The sequence below is a fragment of the Poecilia mexicana genome, unplaced genomic scaffold (genome assembly GCF_051168715.1).
Source record: "Poecilia mexicana isolate PSO_F unplaced genomic scaffold, ASM5116871v1 scaffold_3, whole genome shotgun sequence".
Taxonomy (NCBI): domain Eukaryota; kingdom Metazoa; phylum Chordata; class Actinopteri; order Cyprinodontiformes; family Poeciliidae; genus Poecilia; species Poecilia mexicana.
In genome coordinates, this window is record NW_028263372.1 from 17,907,933 (window position 1) to 17,932,087 (window position 24,155).

General features: G+C 37.3%; 1 protein-coding gene across 1 annotated transcript in view; it reads left to right on the top strand.

Moving 5' to 3' along the window:
* The window catches only part of mettl15 (methyltransferase 15, mitochondrial 12S rRNA N4-cytidine), a 54,849-nt gene extending 48,152 nt beyond the window's left edge, over positions 1 to 6,697 (top strand). The window contains exon 6 of the mRNA XM_014998830.2: positions 4,430 to 6,697. Coding sequence (XP_014854316.1) covers positions 4,430 to 4,863 — 434 coding nt within the window. The 3' untranslated portion in view covers positions 4,864 to 6,697. The remainder of the gene's footprint in view (positions 1 to 4,429) is intronic.
* The last annotated feature ends 17,458 nt before the right edge of the window (positions 6,698 to 24,155 follow it).

Sequence of the window (24,155 nt, forward strand, 5' to 3'; positions counted from 1 at the left end):
TTTCTGTTTTATTGTCTATATAAATTCTTACTTAGGCTTTGACCTACAACATAATGCACTGATGCAGAAAAACTGGCTTTACATCTTTTTTTTTTTTTTTTTTTCTGGACAGTTAATGATTCCAGATGCTGGCAGGAGAGCAGTTCCGGACGTCAGGGGGTTTCCAATGATTTATCTGTGGTATAAATTCTGTCAGTCAAACCTTTCGACACGTCCATTAATTTTGAATGAGGCAGTTACTAAAGAAATGACTGGCACGGTAGTTTTTTAATGTTTTTCTTCCTCTGAGCAACATGAATTTTAAGTGTAAATGTTATGTTTGATATAATCTGCTAATATTATAACATCCTGCCAAGTTTCAAACTGAAGATTTCAAAGGAAGTGGTGCTGTGCTTCTGTATTATTACAAATCAACCTTTTGTGTGCAGTAAAGCACACATCTGCCTTATCCTAACATCATCACAGCATGTAAAAAAAAAGGAAGAAATAGGAACATTTTAGAGAATAATGGTTATTTTCCACAGAACCAGTGGCTCACGTCAAGGGGGATGATGAATGATATACATACAGACATGCTGGTGCCAAAGCCTCCAACAGAGTCTTATCAGCAATGGGCTGATGGTATTGACCTCCCTTTGTCCTCCACACATTTCAGACTAGTAGCTTTGTTTGCTTCTTTATTCTGATGTTTCTAACATATAGAAACTATGTTTTTGCACACAGGCTGTACTATAGAGTAGGTTTATGCTCAGCATTAGTATAAATGTAAATAATTTTGTGCTTTTCCTGATTTTTTTAAACTATACTTTTCCACCATGTAGAAAAAGAGGTATAAACAAATACAACAACTGACCTCAATGACTTTTGAAAATGAAAGTTAGCTGCAGAAATGTGAACTTTATGGAGTTTTTTTTTCATTACTATAATCTATGCAAAGTCAAAATTAAATATGCAGACTCAAATATATACATACACCTCTACTGACGTTAGGGTGAATTCATGAACAAACTCCAGATTTCATTCGAACTGGATATTTTGCCACACTTTTTAAATGAAATCTTAGTTAAGTTAAATTGGTGTATAGACACACTGCAAATATTTGAAATCATTTTGAAAATGACAGTTAGTTGGGCTACTGTAGAAAGTCTTTTGTTTGGTGCTGATTATGGATTTGTTCAATCAGCCTGCTAACTTTTGCTTTGAGGTGAGTTTGAAGGTGATGGTGTTTCTGTTCATTTATTTCAGTAATTTGCTCAGAGAAACACAAAATAGATGAATTTCACCCAGACGTATGTTTTCAAGTCATTTTAACTATGATGATTTTCTGCTTACCTCTTATGGGAACAGAGCACTTAAGAAAAGCATTTTTACAGAAATATTGATTTGATGAATAGCATGTTTAATGATGGTTATTTTCATAAGGTACTTTTAATCTGACAAGCAAAGCTTATTAAAATGCATATTCTAATTTATTGAATATGAGTGTGCATGGACAGCTTGTTTCAAGTTACCCAACTGCATTTCAGTGAGATCAAAATCTGGACTTTGACTTTGCCCAGGCCTAATGTTTCCTTAATTTTCACCTAACTCTTGGTGGATTTAATTATAGGTTTTGGGCCATTGTCATGTTAAAGGATTTAGTTCTGCTATGCGTTTATATATATTTATGGTGGATTCTATGGTGATGAGCTAGCTAGGCCCTTTTGCAACTTATTATCCCCAAACTATGACACATGTATGCTTCACAGTTGGTATAACTGTTTGTTTCCTCCAATGCTGAATTTGGTTCATGCCAAATCCTTTTTTTATTTTACCAGGTGGGCTAATTACTTAATATCTGTTGATTAAAAAATAGATTGAAAAAAAAGCATTTCTCTTTACGTGATTTAATTTTGTGCAGAGCTGAGTCCAACCTTAATTTTTGTTCAAAGACAGAAAACATAAATCATATTTTTTACATATTCTACTGTAGCATCTAAGAACACATTCCTTTTGTGGCTTGTTCAAAACATTAACTATTCCAACCATCTACAGGCCTAAACCTGCACAAACAGAGCTGTGTGAGGTTTATTCTGCAGTTCTGTGTTACACGCTCAGCGTGTTTTGGTTCATCCTTAACCAGCAGGTTTTCTCTTTTTGTAATCTCTTCCTACCACCATAGAGCTGCCTGCAGGACCTTTCAAAGGTGAATTAGAGAAAGAGTGCATGGCTTGGTTAAGCTAGACCAGAGCTGGTCCTTGCTGTGCAGGCATTGTATTGATTGCAGTGTGAGTCACACCTTGGACTGTTCAGTGCAGGAGGAGAGAAATGCCACATCCCTCACTTCTCTATTTGTTGCTCTATCTCTTTGGATCTGTGTAAGTGCCTAATTGTTCTTTTGTTTTCTGTGTGTAGTTGTCACGGGTTGGACAAGATTAACTTTACACATTTCTTACTTTCTTTAGTTTTGACTTCAAAACTTGCATGAAAACATCTCCTTCCTGTGACCGTTCTAGCTGGAGATAAAAACTGCAAAATTCTTTACATCTTTACATTTTTTTTGTTGCAAACAGGAGGACATATTATATTATTCTACAGTTTAACTTGAATGTGACAGTGACACATAATTAGTGACACATAAGCAATAACAACACCATCTCCACCCTCCATCTGCTCCACACAGTGCCTCTAATGGACCTGCCGCTCAGTCCAACTGCAGCTCCCTCTTCACTCCTAACTTTGGCTTGTTTATATCCTTTAATAAGCTGTTTTTTTTATTGCTGTGACGTATTTTCTCTGAACCGATCAGTCTTGTGTTAATGATATAAATCAAGCTGTTATTTGTGTTGTTTTTTTTTTCAGTGAAAGAACGGTGTACAGTACTGAGCAGACGTATTTACCCATCTGTCATTTCTTTATATTTTGTTTCAAAAGAGTCAGATTGTCTTGTAATTTTTTTTTTTTTAATGCTCTTGAGCAATAGTTTCCAAGACTCCCTGAGGGTCTTTCAAAGCTTTCTTTGGACATGAACATGTTTTGGAATGACAAGTCTCTGCAGAACAATCAAATCTTCTCGTTCCTGGTTTTTGGCCGTTTACCAATAGCCTTTGAATGATTTAAGCACAAAAGAGGCCCCTTAACTTAAAGAATAAAATGTTGTGTCAACATGTAACAGACAGTTAAAGTAAATTGAGATTTTTGGGCACTGTGCTACATGTAGCCTGTTAGTTCTGCTTTAATCAGTTTAATCTATGAAAAATACTTAAAAGAGGTATACCGTCACTTTTCAGACTTTCCCTTTTGTGTTGTGTTTGGGCTTGTAGCTCAACGCAATAGCACAGCGAAACGTTGCAGAGCAATGCATTCATGTTATGTTTGGAAGATAAAACTTGGGCATCAATGCAGTGAAGAGTTAGGAGTAACATTTTCTCAGAGCACTCCCTTGGAAACATAGCAAACCAGCACCCTGTGCAGGGTTTTTAAAATGGTTTGTGACTCGTCCTGTTTGCTTGTTATTCATAACAATGACCAAAGATTGCTTGTGAAAAAATCAAAAAGAATATAAGAGCTTTCAGATCATTTCTGCTACAGTTTTAACCAGGAGTGTTGCTTTAGCTGCTGTGACGCATAGGCTTCGGCACTTCCATTTTATTCATGAATGAGTAGTAATTGTGCAAGTCTCTAGTAAGTCTCCGTTTTAGGTTACTTATAAAGAGTTTGACACTCTCAAATGCCTCAGTGATATGGGTGTTTACTCTTTGATTATGCTCAATAATCAACTCACATTTTGGTTGTTCCTTCTCTTAAAGAAGCCATTATGGTCATAATCATGGATCAAAAAATTGCTTCCAAGAGAGAGACTGTTGTTGGAGGGTCAGGAAAAATATTCTGTGCCTGTTTTCTCTTATGATGCTCTCTCTCTTTTCCTGCAGAATCTTTGCAGCAGAAATGCTTACTGTCTCCTTTTTGTTTTTCCAGTAAGCAGCTATATATTTAAAATATTTTCTTTATAAAGTTTTTTTTTAAAGAAAATAATGTGTTTGCAGCGTTTCAAAGAGACAGGATCTAAACAATACTGTATATCTGGTCTGAAGAACATCGTTCAAAGATTGTGTTTCTATTAGAATAGTGCGTTTTAAAATTGCTTGTCTGTTTTGAAATATAATGGTGAAAAAAATGATTGTGGTTTAACTGTTTCTGTACTTTCAAGATCTTTATATTTCTTCACTCAGAAATATGCTAATATTTGACCTTTGAGACAGAATTTTTTTTTAATGCATAATAGAAAACAAACATTAACACCAACAAAGTGATTCCCAAACGCTTGGCATGTCTTGTTAACTGATTAAATTGGTCCTAAATTACAGCACTAAGAAAATCCTTCGAACTCCTCATATCCATCTGATGCCAAATGGACTTACCTTGACTGTTTTATTATATTTTCTTTTAGGAGCTTTTCCTCCCAGCGTTCTCTACGCACGTAAAGACCGTCTTCAACGCCGTGCCCACATTGCAACTAAGACGTTCCAGGCCCTGCGGATCTTTGTGAACGATGAGTTGAATGAATTGCACAAGGGGCTCTGCGTGGCCCAGTCCGCGCTGAAACCTGGAGGAAGGCTCTGCGTGATCACGTTTCATTCGTTGGAGGACAGACTGGTCAAACGTTTCCTGCAGGGGCATGACTTGTCTAACTTGGATCGATACCACTTTAGCCAAAACAAGCAAGGCAGCAGTAAGAAAAAACTGGTGGATGAGAGCAGTGAACGTAACAAAAGTTCTTACTGGTTTCCTGTAAAAAGAAAAGTGGTCAGTCCAGAAAAAGACGACGTGAGAGAGAATCCTCGTGGACGATCTGCTAAACTCCGGATAGCTCTACGGAGGTAGCTTTCGAATGATCATGGAAAAAAAAAATTGTATTTCATAATGAAAATTTCATCTCTTTTTTACTGTGAACACAATACTGCACACATATCTGAGTTTGTTGCCTAGTGAAGCAGTGAAGTGGTTTGTCTTTGAACTGAAATGTGTAACAGCTTTCGGACCATTTGGTAACAGAAAAAAATGTGACAGTATCTGAGCTTTTGCATCAAGTGAGAATTAATGCCAGGCAACAACATGCTTCATCTTTGTAATCTAGTTTTTTAAGAAAAGGAATAAAAGCCAAAACCTGATCCTCGTAAAATTCCTTCAAATATATTTCTCAGTCAGTTCATCATGTCTTTATATTTATTTTATACAAACATTCTCATGTTAAGCTTCACAGCAGACTTTTTGCAGAAGATGTATGTCTTTTCATTAGAGTGCATCACTTTGCATGTCTGCAGTGAAGTTATTAGTGAATGGCAACAACAGTGTTTAAGTAAAGACTACCTAAAAAAAGTCCTAAGTCCAAAGCTGATGAGCATTTCTGCTGCAACAGATCCGCACTTTTCAATAGAGTTATAAACCATAATTTTTTATTTTTTTTTTGGTAACACTTTATTTGAAAGGGGTGAATAAGACTGACATGACACTGTTATAAACATGACATAACACCTGTCATGAACATGAATAAGCCTTCATGAATATTTATGACTGTTGTCATAAAGCGTCATTCGGTAAATTATGACACTTTTAATACAAAGTTGACATTATTCAAAATGTCTTTTTCATAATTTGCCGAATGACGCTTTATGACAACAGTCTTAAATATTCATGAAGACTTATTGATGTTCATGACAGGTGTTATGTCATGTTTATGACAGTGTCATGACAGTCTTATTCACCCCCCTTCAAATAAAGTGTTACCTTTTTTTTATAAACACAAGTTGGCAATCTTAAGACACAATAATCGTAATAAACATCACAAACTCCATTTTTAAAATTAGTCAGAATTTGCAGAGTTATTGTTGACACTGAAGTTAAGAAGCAGTAAGCTTGTGTCATTAAACTATTTCTCATTTGACTTTTATTAATTGAATGTTCTCATCACTCTAAATTTCCAAACATGGAGGCTTCAACACTTTAGTTTGTTGGTCTTCACAAATCTGTTTCCTGCTACCAATGAAATCTTTAGTTTTGTGTGTGTGGCCCAGCAGAGAGCTGTGTTGCAATGCTTTTTTTTAAAAATATTATTAGTCTGATATTTGTTTGTGGAAACCAAGGTAGCTTTTGCAAACCAAGCAATTGATTTTGGAAAAGATTTGATTGAGGAAAAACAACCGAGTGCCATTTTTGTTTTTACAGTAGATGATTTGGTCATAATGCTGCCAAAGTTGGCAGATTTTTGTCATCATCCTGGTTTCATTTCATTCATTAATTAGTTTTCGTATTTAAGTAAAAGTTCTTAACCTCTGTTCAAATGTGTCTTTTGGTAGTATTCTTTGTCTGAGACTGATTTTGACTTGAGCATCATGTTTTAAAGTTGTTTTCTACTTCAAGACAGCAAAGACGTATGACTTCCAGGCTTTTTGGTGTAGTTGACCCCAACAGTTTATTTGTCTGAACAATATGAACAAAACTGAGGATGTTGCCAGTTTTTTTTGTTTCTTTTCTATTGAATGTTTTATTGTTTGTAATATCTTTAAAAGGTCTTGAGAAAAGCCAAAAAGAGAGAGATTTTACAATGCATCAGCAGACTTTTTCTGCTATGTCCTTTAACTGTCACTATAATAATTGTCAAGGATTTGGTTGTTGTTTCTGCTGCCTAACAGCTCAAAATAAAAATGTCAAAAAGCTATCTCATTGTGCATGTTTACAACAAGTCCAAGCTACGTACGATGGCACCTGAAGTTGTTGCTGCCCAGAAGCTTAATATGTAAAACCAGCACAGGAATATATATTTTTTTCATTGACGTCTGTATTTTCCCTGAACCTCCCTTGATGAGTAGCTCAAGTGCAACCTCTACTGCACCATATGAATCAGTAATGCCACTAAATACTGAATGACGCAAGTGTCAGAAGTGGTGCTGAATGAGCTGGGTGGTTGTTCTTGAGCATTCTCTCACCTTCAACTGTAAGCAGATGAGGTGTTTTGATCTTTACTATTTAACTTTGACTAATTGTAATTGCTTCATCAAGATTATTAACACTTTTTTCTTTTTTCTCAGTTTTGTGTTCTCTAAATATACCCTTGCAGTTACCTTGGAAACTAAGTGGTGCAAGTAATACTCAAGTACATCTAAATTTATATCCTGTTGTTTAATCTACTTTGAAATTAAGCTGTATTGGGAGTTTTCTACGCCCCTTCCCGGTGACATCAGTGGATGTAAAACTCGGTATATGTTAGAGCATTTGATCTTTTTCTTTCTTCGCAGAAGTAGAGTGTTTGCTGAGCTTCAAAAAGCTGCAAGGATGAAGCTCTATAATGGAGACAATGGCTAAAAATAAACAAGATTTCATCATTCAACCACTTTCAGCATATTATGAAAAGTGTAACTTTCAAAATCCAGGTTTCCACAGCAGGTAATGATTTCAGTTTTGATCCTTTTTGTTAAGGGCCTCCGTCTACGGACATAGAAATGTTAATTGGGTTTTCAATCAAGATTTAGTATTTCCCACCCTGACAAAAGTAGTAATATACGTGTTTTAATGCCCATTATCTCATGGTGTAAAACCCCACAATGAAGCTGTGGCTTCATTGATGAGACAAGCTGAAGCAGCCTGGGCTTCCAAAACCTCCCCCCCCCGCCCCCCCCCACTATGGGCCACACACCTTCATGCAACGTCACATTGATGCAGCAATTAATGCAAAATGAGCCTCAACAGTGTATTATGTAAAAACTATACATGAATTTATACATAGAACATTAACACCTATTTATTTTTTTCCTACTTTGAAAAAGTTAGTTTTGGGGCATTTGTTACCTATAAGCAATAATAACCAATATGCATCTAAAATAAGTCATTGTGTAGAAAATTTATCTTTATATCATAATTTTCACCTTTTTGATTTAATCACAGAAATAATGTTCACATAGATGCACCTGTACAGCTGCTCAAAGTGTTAGATGCCAAGACACAGATCTACGAATCGGTCTTGATTCATCCTTCATTTCTTCATTTGTGTATTCAGTACAGCTAAACATTTTTCCAGTTTTGAAACTGGCCTTGGTTGTTAAATCTGCAGGCTTTCTGATGGCATTTCAAAAATGTTTTGTAGGACTTTAGTTGAGTTATTTGATTTATATTCTGTCCAGTTCTTGGTCATGACCGCAGCACAATGTTATGCTGTGTGGTGTGGATCATACTTTAGGTTTTCTTTCTTTTTATGCCAGTTATTCAGCGAAAACCTCTATGAGAATCTCTCTTACCTTTAATTATCTTTTTTTGTGTGGGGGGGAGATCGACTAAAAAAAAAAACGGTAACATTGTGAAATTACAGTATGTCCAACTGCAGAAAACTAATTTATTTGTAATTTAGTTTTATGTAGTTTACGACTCTCTGAATACAAACTCAGCTGTCCTCTGTATTTGCTCGAGTTACGCATAAGACACTGATCAATCACAATGCGGCCAATAAGAAGCCAGATTGTTTTGTTGCATTTAGAGCCCCAGGGAAATAAGAGGTCCATTATGTATTTTACTGTAAAGCCAATTTTTATCTTTAAAGTAAACTCAGAATAAAAATGTATATATCCCTCAAAGAAGCACTACTATGTTTGATTTTTAGCAAATAGAAATTATTTCACTTAGGTAATTCTAACAAGGAAAATTGGTTTTAAGTAAGAATAAATGAAGGTCTCCTTGTTGATTCTTCACCAGAAATTTCATTTTTGTATTGCGTTTTATATTTCTTAAAATGTCCTTTCTTCTTTTTTTAGTATTTGTAGAAATGTATGTATCGATGTATTTGGAAAAACGTGATACAGTCACACATGACTCCCATGAGTGTCTAAGCCAACTTCTGAAGGCTGGAGCGTTTTTAAGAAACAAACAAGGTCACAAACATAGTTTATGTCAAATATTTAATTTAACTCCTATGACAGCTGCTGTTGTGAACAGTACGTTTTGGCATGTAGGTGATTAAAAATGCTGTTTGCAACCAAATTTTATTATTTCAGACAGCTGGCACAAATCTGTCTCAGGTGATGACAGCGAAATCCAGCTTGTTATGAGCTGACACTTGAGAGCCAGCATATGTGCATTAATGCGCATGACAAACGTAATTTGCACCATCTGGAAAGGGACTATTTGAGGCAATGAAGATGTATTTCTAAGTTGCATATTTTCCTCTTCTTTCAGTAGCACAGTGTCACGCCTCGCTGTATGTTTTTGCAAAAAGCAGATCACTGCAGTTCAAATGTAGGAATACTAAACTATTTGTAAATTGACCTTGTTAATCCTGCTGTTCGATCAGTTTTACTTGTTGTTTGGACTGTCTTTAGTTACCTTTTGAAGTTCACTTCCAGATTCAATGTTAAGACAAAAGTTAGGCACCCTGGAGGAGTCATTTGATTTCGATCTAATGTGTTTTGCACGCAGTGACGGGAAAATGAATGACTTCATTTGTGTCACTTTACGTGACACAAAAGGGCAGGGCCAGTAACATATGAGTGAAGTAATATTTTTTACAGGAAGTTGCTGGATCATCAGACAGTAAGTCAAAAAAAAAAAAAAAAAAATGGCAAGCCACTACACACACCGGATGCCTTGCTAATGCATCAAATGGCATTATAAGCTCTAAATGAAGCTTGATTGTGGCACCATTTGCAGTGGGGAAAAATAGACATCATTTCAAAGAAATGTATGCTCATTCTGCCTGGCTCCTTGGTCTCTTTTTTTTTTTTTTTTGCTGTACAATCTGATTGTTCTACCTAGATGCAATGATTTGCTCGTGACCAAAGCACGCCCATGTGTGTATCAAGTTTCTGAGTCAAAATAAAATCCTCTTATTTTCTCTTTGTATTAAAACCACTTTTGCGTAGAAATCACCGGGACTTGTTGCTTGATGAAGAAGATGATAATAACTGAGATTCTTACCCTCAGTTTGTTCCTGCGTAATCATCTATTACTGTGATTCTCGGTCACCATGGAAACAGATAAGGGAGAGATAACAGTAAATAAAATGTAAGGTGATGCTATTATTAAATCCTCAGATCAATCCATAAATTGTCTACATGTAACAAAACTATTAGCAGCTGTTGCAGAATCACGTTTTTGAAATGCACCGAGCCTCATATGTATCCAGTCTTCATGTATCATAGATAATAAAGTCAATTTTCAGCCTCTTCTTGCTGTACAGGGAACATAGGACAATGTTGCTTTGTGCTATTTGTCACTTTAATGTAGATATTTGCATCGCACATGAGAACAAAACAGGATTTTTTTCCCCCCTTTACACCAAATATGTGAGGTTGTGCACAAAAAGGTCACAAATGAGGCTAATATTAAATGGAAGGCTTTGTTTCAACCCATCTTCTAAATGTGTCAAATTGTGCAGTTTGTTCCAGCATAATTATTACAATTGTATGGAAATTGTTTTTGAAATTACTTACTTTGAGAGAGATAATAAAATCTCTTATAATTAGTTTTATGCTACATGTGATGAAGCCGTTGTTCGTTCATGAAGAACACAAACTGAAGTGATCATAATGCCATCACTTTAAGAGATGGCAGCTTACCATACTTCAAATAATATGAATAAATAAAATACTTTTTTTACCTTCCAAATTTTCTTTATCTAGTGAATCAATCAAATGTTTGAAGGCACATGGGGAGAGTTTGGATGTTTTTAAACAAGATACCTGATTTGCAAATATGTATTGTTATGGGCGTTGTACAAAATTGTGTTGGATTTATATTTAATCTTCGCTTATTTACCTGTTTAAATTGTCAGTTGTTAACTTCAAATCCAAACAGTTTTACCTTTTGTCAGTATACTTATTTTGCGGTTCAATAATTTTATTGCCAACTGTAACAATAAATCAGTATTCAGCTCGTTAATGATTTACTAGTAATGCCCAGGGTGATGGTTTCACACAGAATAATCAGTAAATAAACAACAATTTCATTTTGCCAGCTAACTGTCTCTCTGTTCCTTTGATAAGTTTTCTTCCTAGCACAAGCCAATTCTTAGAACTGCAACCATTTTATGACTCTGGGAAAAAAGTGTCACCTCGATTTTGTCGTATGTTACAGTTGCTTCCCAAGGTTTTATTACATTAAAAATGTTAACTAGGGAAATAACCTGAATATTTTCAAAAATGATTAGCAAGCTTTCAAAAATGTTTTGAACAAATCTGCAATAAAAGCCAAAGGAAGCCATTACTGAGTGACACTTAGTGAGCTGGAGTCCTGTCACAGGTACCTGCAATTAATGCTGAAAATTACTGTGTGATACAGTTCATTTTACTATAATGTGCCACAAAGTTAGGTTAGGAGAAGCTTCAAAGCGAGCCATTTTGAAGTAGGCATAATTAAAGGGGATCAAGCTAACCAAATGAAATTATATAATGACTCTGAGCTAAAATTAGTTTGCCGTGACTAAAACGAATAAAACCCCGGCAGTCAATAAGACGGTAAAAGTAACAATCCTCCAGCTGTGTGCATTGGGAATTTACATGTTTGAGGTTAGACTGAAAACTTTGTAGACCTCGTAAAGTTAATTTCATTTGAAGCATCACATTTACAGTGGCCAGCAGGCTCTTAAATTTTCAGTAACTGCAACAGATCTGAATTTAATTGACGTTGGGGTTCAAAGTTACCATTTTATGGGCAGAAAAAACTGGCTTGGATGAAAATGCATTTTTCGCTAGCGCTCTTGCTTCGTTACTATAGTATTCTCCAAACTGGAAATAGATGATAAGGACTAGTACTTTCATCAAGCGGCTACTGGCCCATGCAGTAACAATATGACAACCAAAAATCACGTGACATTTTCAGTTTTGTTACAATCCTATTAATCTGCATAAAGTCCTGAACTGCATCTGCAAGCTTTGTGGTTGCACCCCCTGTCAACTTGCTACAATCCAACCAACTGGGACTCCAGTTGTATTTTCGCTTTCTTTGTTATTCGGCACAGTCACTGTATGCTATTTAGAAATTATTAAAATAGATTTGTATGACACAGCTGTTTAGAGAGTAAAACTCAAAAAGATAACCGGAGGAGATTTAATATAACGAGACAAAACAAAAAGGCAGCTGCTTGGAGAGAAATGTCTAGTGGGCTAAAGGATGAGGCAGTGTTTCAACACTCTCGCAAAATGAATGACGACGCACTTCCTCTGGATATTCATCCTGCCCTGACGGTAGTATTCTGTTATTCCTCCACTTGTGGCAGACAGAAGGGAGTGAAGCGCAGTGACCATTAACTCTCAGTGTAAAGGCAGAGACATGCGTCATTCTGTGACTCTCCCTCTGACAGACAGAAAAGCGTTTGAATTTCAGAAAACAGAAAGCTCATTCAGGCCACATCTTCCTCTCCAGCCACCTGCCCATCTCAGCTTCTCCAGCTGCTATAAAGGGATCTTTCACAGCAATGCGCAGAGTTTGGAGCCGTTTGAATATTGTTTGCGAGACCTGCAGGTCTCGTGGGTAGCTTACTGCAGCGTGACAAAAAAAAGAAGTTATTGTGACGTTACAGTCCATCCACTACTGTGCTTCGGTTAACTAAAGTTTTTATTTTTAAAATCAACTGAGAAGGATTTCTGAAGTCTCTTCCGCTTCAGGCCTAATCAGGTCTCAGCTTTACTCTCACTGGACAATATGTGCTGTGGTCACTAACTAACAAAGCTTGCATTTTACTTTATTGAACTTTTTTTTCTTTATTTTTTCTTTTTTTGCATTTTGGTGAATTGAAAACTTTTGTGCTTTTGTTCGAGTCTCGTTTGACTTTTTAGGATTTTCCTTTGGATTCTCCAAAGGTTCTGTTGTTTGCACAGTTGCAATTTATCACAGTGACAAATTACAGGTGTGCTCACCTGTACTGATGAGAAACAGGTGAGAGCTACTGCACACCTGTCTCATCATGTCGTCTTTCCAGAATTTGCACATCCTATTTTCTTTCAGCTGGCTACCCGCAATCTCCCTGAAGCCATTTTTTTCCTTTTGTCTTGTGCAATTAATGTAATAAAAATCTTCTGATTTTCTTTTGCTTAACTTATTTATGGGGTTTTTTGTTGTTGGATTGCCTCCCTCATGCCTGCATTTGGGTCCTTAAACAACTTACATGCATACAGCAATATCAAAGACCCCCCTACTTCCACCTGAAAAGAAAAAGAGAAATTTCAGCTCACAACCAGGTTTTGCAGTAGGTGAGGTGTTTTTAGTGTCAAATATACTTTTTGCTTTTGTGGTCCAAAGTTGAAATTTGGTTTTATCAGATCACTTTAACCCAAAAGGATATTTAGGCACTGATTCTGCTTCACAGCAACGCTTCTTTGCAGATGGACAAAGCAGATGATTATTGTCACACATAGAACATGCCTAGCCACAGTATGTAGAAATGGGGTCCAACCAAGCCCACACACGTAAAACTTGAATCATTTGCCATAGTCCTCTACGAGCTCCTTGAGTGTCAGACTCCAGTAAACTCCCTGACCAGTTTCCCTCTTATCGTATCTATTAAGGAGGAAATTTCCACTTTAAAATAAATAAATAAATCTTACTCCTGTTCAATATTTTTCAAATTGGGGATGAAAGTTTTTAAGATGCTAAAGTAGATATCTAACGAGGGAGCATCCAGTTAGCTGGTAATCATCTTGGTCATGACCTCTACTGGTCTGATAATCTGTTGTCTGTAATGTCTGCTGCTTGACCTTGTTCTCATAAACTGCCATCTGGGAAAATTTTAAGGATTAACCAAACCTGATGCTTAAGCTTACCATCTGCTTGTGAAGCTGGAAATGAACCCTTCTTTTCCACACTCAACATTTTTTTTTTTTTAATTCAGCTAATAAATGACAAAAGCAGTAACTCCCAGGATTTAGGAACCAGCTGTAAATTCATCATCTACAAAATGTTCAGCTCTTTTTACCTAAAAAAAATCACAATGGATTACCTAAAACATCCCAATCTGAGTTGCAGAGGCAGCTGGTCCCTCTGCTGCTCGGCAGGTTGTCTTCACATTGTTGTGGCTCCTGCTGAACTTCGCCTACCAGTCATATAAATGTTCTCATCATTGCTCCTCATCTTCCTCAGTAGTAACTTTGAGATATGCTGAATAAATGCTGGTTTAATATTTCTCCGTCCTACCCTGACCTGTATAGAGAGAGTTTGACAATTCTGTAGGTGTCTCAGATTTTTGTTGTTTTATTTTATTTTTTAAAGCAGTGGAATGTAAAATTTTACACTCCTGTTCTCAATTACATTTCTCTAATGAATAAAATCTTAATACTCTGAAGCAAATATGACGTGCTTCATATTGAAAGTGACATTACAGACACTTTAAAGGTGTGAAGCATATAAATTCAAGGAAAGATATTGTCTATATTGATCTGATAGCCTGTTTTATCCAGCTGTTGTGCCTTTTGAGATTGGGAGAGAGTTAAAAAATGATAAACGACAAGATATGAATACAATAGTTTATGTATCTTTTGCTGTTTGAAACACTTCTTCCTGATTTTTCTCTTCAAGTAAGACCACTCCTTTTGAACGTCAACAGATGTGCTTGTGTCTCTGCAGCTTTTAGGCTAATTTCAAATGATTTCGAAGTCTAAAAACGGCACCGATGAGCCGAAACATTGGACGGCGTGAGAGCAGAGTAAAATCACCACCCTCCAAGTAGGTGTGCCGTGTATGAGTAAATCTTTCCTCCTCTCCATTTGCTGCCATTATTCCAACGTGGTGAAAATTGCCTGCCTGAGTACAAGCCTGCAATATTCCCAGCAGTCGTCCATTTGGCTCTTAGAGAGGCTCCACTCTCCACAACGACAGTGAAACAGAGGTCACATGCTGAACAGTCACCCTGGGGTTAAAATGATAGAGTTTGTTCCAGTTTAATTTACTCAGGAACACGGGACACCATCACTCAGGCCTTCAATGGGCACCTTCTCTTTTTATGGTTATCAGCGCATGCACTGTTGGCTCGAGGAAATTGCAGCGGCAGTGTAAACACGGGACTTTGTTATTCACTCACACATCAATGACTCTTATCTGTGGTGATAGTTTGGTCATTTCATGACCTAATGATGATAACCAGGGAACACCAACTGGGATCTCATTGACGAGGTCTTTTTGAAATACGGGCAATAATTTGAACGTCTGGAGCTCTTTTTGCCCTATGTTAAACCAATATCTGTGACAAAAATGATCATTTAATCAGTGCATAAAAAAGATGAATATAAAGGCACTGCTTTAATCAGTTGTTTCTGCATGTTTTTAGTGTGTTCAGTGTTTCATACAATGTCTAAAACAAGAAACACTGGATACAGTAGGCTGCGTTTTAAGGTTTTGCACAGAAGAAGCCGTGGCATGTGTCGGGTTGTTAAGGACAAAAACATGACGTGTTTTGTTTTCACACTCAACGGTTGGTGCCAAGGGTTAATGTATACATTTGGCCCAGTTACACAACCAACACATTTATGATACGAATGTACATTTAACATTCTGCTGTCATTGGAAGAATATGCTTGTTTTTTATTTAGGTTGGAAGCAGCTGCAGTTTTATCAGCGTTCTGCTGAATGCATGATGAGGAAGTAATTTGACCATTTGGTTCTGGGTTGTTCTAAAAAGGTGCAAGACCTCTGGTCTCCGGACTGGACTGTGAGATCCTTGAACTGACCGGGAATAGTAAAGACAAAAGAAATCTCAACAGAACATAAAGCAGCTGAAGAGTGAAGGAAAGAGGAAGTAAGTAGAATAGACAAGGTACAGTCCACCAATAAAAAAGATGATTTAAAGTCCACAAAGAGAAAACTAATCAGAATAAAAATCAGAATAGAAACCATTGCATGAGAAAATTTAAATAAAGTAGAAAAATATAAAAAACACAAACCTTTAATTATTAACCGATTATAGCCCCTGCGCGCCTAAAACCAGCACCTTGTGCTCCATTTGCGTCGTGCAGAAGGCCTGGGCCCTCAGCTGAAGTCTTAAATTGTACCCAATTGAAATGTGCCATTTCGATGCTGTGAAGTTTACTGGAAATGACCTCCTGTAAACAAATGTCCAGCCAAGCTGAACGGGTCTACTGTTAATGTTAATTCAATATTTGGAGGCATAGCCAACACGGACCAAATGGATTTGTTCGCTTCCTCCGCTGCCATCGCTAATCTACAGGCAGACTACAATTCTAAAACAGTGCAGAAAATGAAAAAGTTGTTCACAACTTCCCCTTCTGTTTGCTTATTGGCCCAGTAGAAAACCTACCACAGACAATCCAAGTCAAGAGGAGAAAGGCCAGACTGTGATGTAAGCAAGAATTTATTTCGAACGGCATTGCACAGAAAGGCAATGGCCAGGCTGTTGAACTCCAAAGGTTGACTGAAAATTAGACGCAGTAATGTTTTACGCTTTCAGATGCTTGAGCATCAAGTCCTGTTAAAGCTTAAGAAATCTGAAGGAAGACTCTTAATTCCTGGATAAACTTTGAACCAATAATATGTTACTTGGTACTTATGAGTTTAACCCTGTGTAGAATTAGTAGCATTTGTAATGGTGGAATTTGTTTAGATTTTTGTTAAAAAAAAGAAAAAAACTAAACACAACCTCCATTTTTTTATTGACAAGGATTCAAACAGAATTTGTTAAAACCTTCAGCTAAAAAAACATGTTTGTAAAAGTTTGACACAGATCAATCAACAGTTTGAGCACTACAGTACTATAATAGTTGGAAACCAAGTACAACCCCAATTTTCTTTTAAAATTAAGACTTTTTTTTAGATTTTTTTAGACACTAATAGCTCTAAATGATCTCTGCAACCTGTGGAGGCCTGCATGTAATAGTTGCTTAGTTTGGGAGTGGCTCAGGATGTGTCCTATTAGTGACGAGGGCAATGAATTTGCATCAGCTATGTCATGTTCCCAATAAAGATGTGCGGTGACTGATTGTTGACAGGTGGCGCTCTTTAAGATGTTTGTGTGACATCAGGGATAGACCCGTGGGTGAGGATCTTCCAGTGTACCAGCAGGAAGTGAGGGAGGCGTGTTCCCCTCTGGTCAGAGAGCCGTGTGGCTCCTGGACGCCAACAGATCATCACTCTACTCATGTCAGACACATGCCAGACACAAGTGACATCTCAGTTTGGCTTCACAGATTATTTTTTTCTTCCTCACAAGGTTCACAAGAATTATTTAGCACTGCTGGCTGGTTAGCTTGGAGATAATTAAATACTACAGTGACTATACGGTTCTTCTTAAAGAAAGTCAGACAGAGCTCTTCGGGAATGTTTTGCCAGTTTTTAAAGTTATAGAAAGCAACTTAGAAAGTTAAAGTTTTAACATTTTTTTTGTGTCTACCTAAAAATGATTAAAAACGCACGTGAAAAGGCTGAGAGAGGAAAACGTGATTCACGCAGGAAAGAGTTAAAGTCGGTGCCAATCATTTATATTTGAACAAAAACACAATTATTGCAAATCACTATGTTTACCAGCACACATTATGTCCTTTATTGATGCTTGATGACCGTAGCTTTGCTACCATTTACACTTTCATCAGTGATGCTGTATAACAAACTAATAACGACAATCACAGTAATTACCCGGATTAGTCAGATGGTCCTGTCTTTCCTGTCCAGCACCAAGTGTCGCTTAAACTAATTTACACAACACCAGTTTATGGTGCTGTTGGCGCCACTGCCTTCCACACCACTGACACCGGATATTATAAACCACAAAAAGGCAATTATGTCTGATGAATATTTGGCGATATTTCCACGTCCTTTATGAAGGAACACTGTCACCAAACATCCACAGTTTAAACAGGCGTATAGACATGGGAAGATGGTACTCTACATATACATATACCAAAACTCAGCAAGCAAGTATGATCTAAAATAAACACGGTTATATCCAAATTTATTTTGATTTCGTTAACATTTCATCTTTTCCTCTCAGTTTTGAGAATCTTATCCCAGCAGATGATACATAAGCAAATGCTGCTTATTGGTGTTTACATCGTGAAAATGTTTCATTTTCACTCATGACTAACAGCCTGAGTGACTGGAGAGATCACAATGGATGATGCAGGTGGATGTTTTTCTCACCTGCCCCACCTAAAATGTGAATGTAACTGAAGGAGGAAAAGAAAACTGGGGAAGCAAAAGGAGATTGTTTTTTTTCAAGGATTAGGAAAGAAAAGTATAGATAGATAGATAGATAGATAGATAGATAGATAGATAGATGTATTTTCAGAATCTCTGATATGAGAAAAGGCTCAAGTGTGGCTGCTGCACACAAAGAAGTTGAAGCAGAGAAATGCCACAGCGCACACTGAGTGACGTCAACCAGGAGGCCCCGTGGGGATGAGGTGAGTCAGAGCCAGGGCCGCGGCCTCGCCAGCTCTCCGCAGCCATGAGCGCGTCATCACCAGTCTCACTGACACCCTCTCACATTTCTCTGCATCTGCTTCAATGTGCCTCTGCCTCCTTCCATCCCTCCACCTCCTCAGGAGGATCTCTTCACATCCATGGCATACGCCAGTCCCAGCTCTGCCTGTCTGTCTTTGTCTCCCTCTGCACACTTTGTCGTGGGTGCTCTGCGAGCATGAAATTCTCGCAGAGCACCCATGAAGTTCTAATTATGGGGCGAGCATTCTTTCCTTTTTTTTTAAAAAAAACTGTAGTTGGAGAGCGGGGGCGTTAAATAAAACAAAAACAAACAGAAGAGGGACCATCATCAACAAACGAGTGCAAAACAGATTTTTTATTTTTATTTTTTTAGATATTCTGACAATGTCGACATGATATGGTTTTGCTCTGACTGTGTTCAGACAACAAACAGTTTAGTGGTGCAAGCACAATGAGTCACACCTTTGCTCCACGCTATTAGCCAGACAACAAACCAGCATCTTTTTAACATCTTCCATCCCTGGCTACGCTCGGGTTAAGAGAGCAGATGCATCAGCGGTGAACATTTATGTTGATGAGGAGCTCATTAATGCAGAATATACTGCTGGTGATGGATCTGTGCAGGGATGATTCACCCATCACCAGCAGAACAACGCTTAAAATAATTTAGTCGAACCGCTCAGACAAAATGTACCCCATAAACCTCTATCGATTACCTTTCCCCCGGGGGCATTTCCCAGCAGCTTTCACCCAAACAGCACCGACTGATAATGAAGCGATTAACAACATGTGGGGAACTTTTACTGTCATCATTCCTAAACCCTCAAGGGCTAATTTTTCAATAATAAAACACAGCCTTTTGAATTATGATGCCTTACTCCTGACAAAGTATACAGAGGTAAACATTACAGATGCAAACTAAGTGAATGAAAACATTTCTAAAAAGCTAGTGAACAAAACGTCGATGCACTGTAATATTTTATGTTGTTTTTCCAACATTAAATTACACATAATGATGATCAAAAGTCCACTACAGGTTGTTAAAGTGGCACCAAAAATAACATTTTTGTTTGCTTAAATGCAAACTGCCATTAGTTATCACTTATTAATCTTAAACTTTTGATGTAAATCAGCATGCATTTTTATTTTCAAAATAATGAGTTTGAATTCTTGTTACTCCTTGAATTGCAACAAATTAAAACTTTGGTCATTTCCAGTTTTAGGGTGTGTATATATCGGAGGTTTGCTGAAAATATGTGTCTTCAGGATATGTTCATACAATTTCGTGTGCACAGGACATGGATGCGAGACAGTGCTGTGCAAAAGTTTTAAACCAACTATAAGATCTTTATGTTTTGCTGCTAAGCAGACCATCTTTAAAGTAATCATATAGATAAAATAAGGCTTTCTTTTTTCTTTATAGTTTTTTTTAATCATTTATTTGTATTTATGTTTTCCTCGTTTCTCATCTAAATGTACCAAAGCATAGTCTACAATGTGTCTTTGAAAAACCCTTTCCAAAAATGGACTGAAGAAGGAAATAAAGACAGCTTGTCTTGATGAGTGACTCAAGACTTTTGCACACTACTCTGTGTTGTGTAGCAAGACAGAAAGTGTTGTTACGTATTCAAAATCAAGGAAACTGGCACACAGTGCTGTCATTAGGAAGCACAGATATCTCATTTAGTTGAGGCTCATTGTGAAGTAAATGAAAATCCTTGGCCTCATTTAAAGGAACAATTCACCCTCTAGCCTCGTTATAAAAAGGTGCTTTGTTGTTGAGAAGACGTCGAACATAACTGTTGTTTGCTCACAGGTTTTTCTTAACTAATTCTTCCTTATGCAATGTTAATTTGATGTTTATTATGATTTGTGGTTGCATTTGGAAGAGCCCAAAGTGCCTTTACGATGAGGCTGGCTTTTCAGTGGAAGAAGATGCTTTGGGTGAGTAAAAGTTGTTTTGTTGTTGTGAAGGGTTCAGGTTAATAGACAACGGCGGGATCGCGTTTACGACAACAAACACGAACAGATAGTCATGGGCCATTAACGACCCGCAAACCCCAAACTTTATAGGTTAATAAATTAAACACGACATTGAGCGGAGAATATGCTGCTATGTGTCAGAGTGGATGTCAGTTGCTTCCTTGTTGTACAGCTGTGGTGCTCAAGTTGTCAAGCGACTTGCTAGTTTTCAGACGCATCCCTGCATCAAATTGCTAAATTCCCTCGTTAGCAGTCACTCAGCTCAGCATGTAATGAGCCATTCATTTGATTCAGGTGTACTGGAGAAGGGTTGAATCTAAAAGGACAGTCCTTCATGATGAAGAGTTTGCTCAAAGCTGGCAAACTCTACCTGTACTAATAAAAACACAGTTTACATTGGAAGCTGCTTTTAATACCGGAATATGCTGTTGAGAACTATCGCTGTTCTCATCAAAACAAATTATTTGTTCACACTGCAGCAGCAAAGAGAGGAAAACTTTAATCATTTGCTCAAATGAGCTACAACTACAGGCTTCATTTTACCTCTGATTACATGCGATAATGACTCTTCACAAGCCGAGGTTTACGTTTTTGTAGCACGGGTCCGTGTCAACGGTGAAGTCTTATTTTTGTGACCCAACTTTGACTCAAGTCTAAATTGGAAGCTCTTTTAACTGCTTTGTCATAATGTCAGAAAAAAGGCCTATTCTTCATTGTTACTCTTCAAAATGGGAAAGACACACGCACACATTTGCCAAATACAGGCGTGTTTATGCTTTCTCAGCTCAGAAAATGACCACAAATAAAATAGGTACCTACCCGATTTTCCACTGTCTACAATGAGTGCAAACTTTAAAAAAAAAAGAAAAAGCTAGAACTAAGTTTATCTCACCACCATCTCCAATGAGGATAAAGGTAAGAAAACAATTAAAGTTCAGTGTCAGAACAGAGAGTTAGATTTTGTGGTTATTTTTTATAACAATAAAAGTATGTCATATACATCTTTTGGCAGCAAGAAGATAATTATGTATTTAGCAGTACATATTTCACATGGGGAATAATTTGTAAAATGAAAATTTGTAACAAATGGTGACGCGCAGCAATTGTCGTAAACAAGGAGGAGCGACTGTAAATATCCCTCCAATGCAAATGTGAAAGAGGCTCTCAAAGTGGTTCACGTGAACTGCTTTGACATGTCTGAACTGGAAGTTGTTTTGATGTGACAGATGACTCCTTTGACAAACTATTAGCTAGGAAATTATTCTATATAATCGATTTTTCTCAAGCTTTTATCAGTCAACAAAAAAGATCAGCAGAGAAACAGTTTTTTTTGTGCAAAATATTAAAATCTTTACTAAATCCTCATATGCAAAGAAAATATTTGCTTGGATTTCTTTGAAAAGATTATAATGAAGTGTAAATTTCACATAAATCCATGGTCACCTCATGTGCAACTTTGCCACCTGTATATATAAAATACATATATTTCTCTGTGGAGTACTGTTGCTTGGGCAGCTTGGCATGAATGTCCCTCTGGTGGATGCAACTGCAGGAGATCCAGTAGAGAGGAGTGGCAGATGCAGAGCTGCAGGAATAGTTTTTGCATGTCTGTGTGTTAGCTGCACACAACTCGTTCAAGTCTTCTTCGTGGCAGGTACGTTTATCAGCTGGGGTGGGAGGGCGTCTGCTGCGGGAGGGACGGTTGTGGAGGTGGTGGTGGGGGTGCTGGGTGGAGAGCAGGGCGGGGGAAGTAGCTTGCCCGGAGAAAGAGGTCTGCACCACATACAACATTCAAGCGAACATCTGACGTCAGCACATACATAATTGAAGCATTTTATTCATAGCCTGGGAGCAAAAGAATCAATTGACAAATCATATATTCACTTTGAGTTACTTCAAACGGTGAGACAATTAAAATGCACAACGAGTTTGAATATGTGTGTGATGTCATTAACACGCTTTCTATATATAGCTGCCCTGGTGTTCAGAATGTATTCCCCAATATATGACTATCGCTAAAATTGTGGCTCAAGTTTTTTTGGGTTTTTTTTTCACTCAGCTGCTGTTTGATTAGTTAGAGGCTGCATCAGCTGATTGCTTTCATGTCACCCTCCATGAACCTCAGTCCTTTAAAAAAAAAAAAAGCTTTATTCTAACAGTAATCACTTTGTTATGCTCAGAATATTTTTTTTCAAATGAGATGATGGAGATAGTATCCATTTGATAAATTAATTTGAATAAGAACAGAATAAACTTTGACTGTAAATAAGCAATGCATAGAGCAGAATTATGGTTCTCAACCTCTGGTACGTGTACCGCTGGTGGCACACAAGTTTCTTCTATAAAGCAAAAAAAATAAATAAATAATAATGGTAGCTAATAAAACTCAGAGACAAACTTTGTTCCTTTATTTTACACATTAGTTTAATTAATTTACAGTATTTTTTACTACAACCACATTTAATTCCATGCAAACATAAATGCTTTTATTTGTGTAGCTTTTCAGTTTTTACTCACACTCACTCACTGTTTAGAGAGGTGAAAAATGTCTTGACTTTTTCAATAAATTGCTTCATTTCAGCGCGCATTACTGCTAAAGATTGTGAAATGTTTTGTGAAAGCTCAAAGCAACTTTAAGAGGCTGTCAACTGTGCAGCCAAGCTGTCTTGCAAAACAAAGACCATAAAAATGTCAAACCAAGACATCTACTGGTAAATAAATGCAGTTGAAAACGTGTCAAAATTGATTGAACAGGTTAACGAAGCCTTTTTATAGATTAAATCTGAACTGGGCGTACTAATTTTCAGCTTATTATTCTGGACCAGTCTCTGTGTTGCCCTGAGACGGGCTAGCAACATGTCCAGGTTTTACCCCGCCTCTCAACCAATGAGTGCTAGAGAGAGGCACCGGACCCCCACAACACGGAGCAGCAGGTATAGACAATGAATGGACATCCTGGAACAAACATGGACATTATCTGTATTCAGACTGTGAACAGCATCCAGTTGTGATTCTAGACTATCAAGCTGTTTGTGAGATACTGTGGGGATGGACTCCACAAAACCCTGAGCTGAAACTCGGTCTCAAATCCCAAAGAGTTCAGTTTCGTTACTATTATGTCCAATTATACCTGACGTTGTTAATTTGCAACATACCTACCTACATTTATATTGTATCTGGTGTTTTTAATTTAACAATCCCTACTGGACAGCGCAAAAACAAATAGTTTTTGGTTGAAGTTTGATTGGTTTGATTTGAATTCTTTTGTGTTACTCATGGGATCCTTCACAATTATAATATTTTTTTTAAAGAAGCAGTAATATGGTGATAAAACAAGATGCAATAACAGCTGTTTACAGACAATTTCATCAAACCATTAATATTCTATAATGGAGCCTGTGGAGACTTTTTTATTTCAAATTTAATAAAAGAATACACAATAAGTCCCAACAATTAGTCGTTGTTGATGTTGATTGGTGTGGATCTTCTGTAGGGGTTTGCCTTACAGCAATTCTAAAAAAAAAAGTCTATGATGAAAATGCTCAGGATTGTCCATAATTTTCTTGATTTCTTGCTGCCTCATGCTGCTTCCCCAGCAGACGATGGCAGTAGAGACTGCCCGCTTCGCAACATACTTTTGCAAACCTTGAAGGACCTAGGCTTAGATTAGACTGGCTCAATAGTTTTTCACCTTGTTGCCCCTGGATGCAGCGAATGTTTATAGCACTAAGCAATCTTCACTGGCAACTCAAAGATGACGGTTGCAA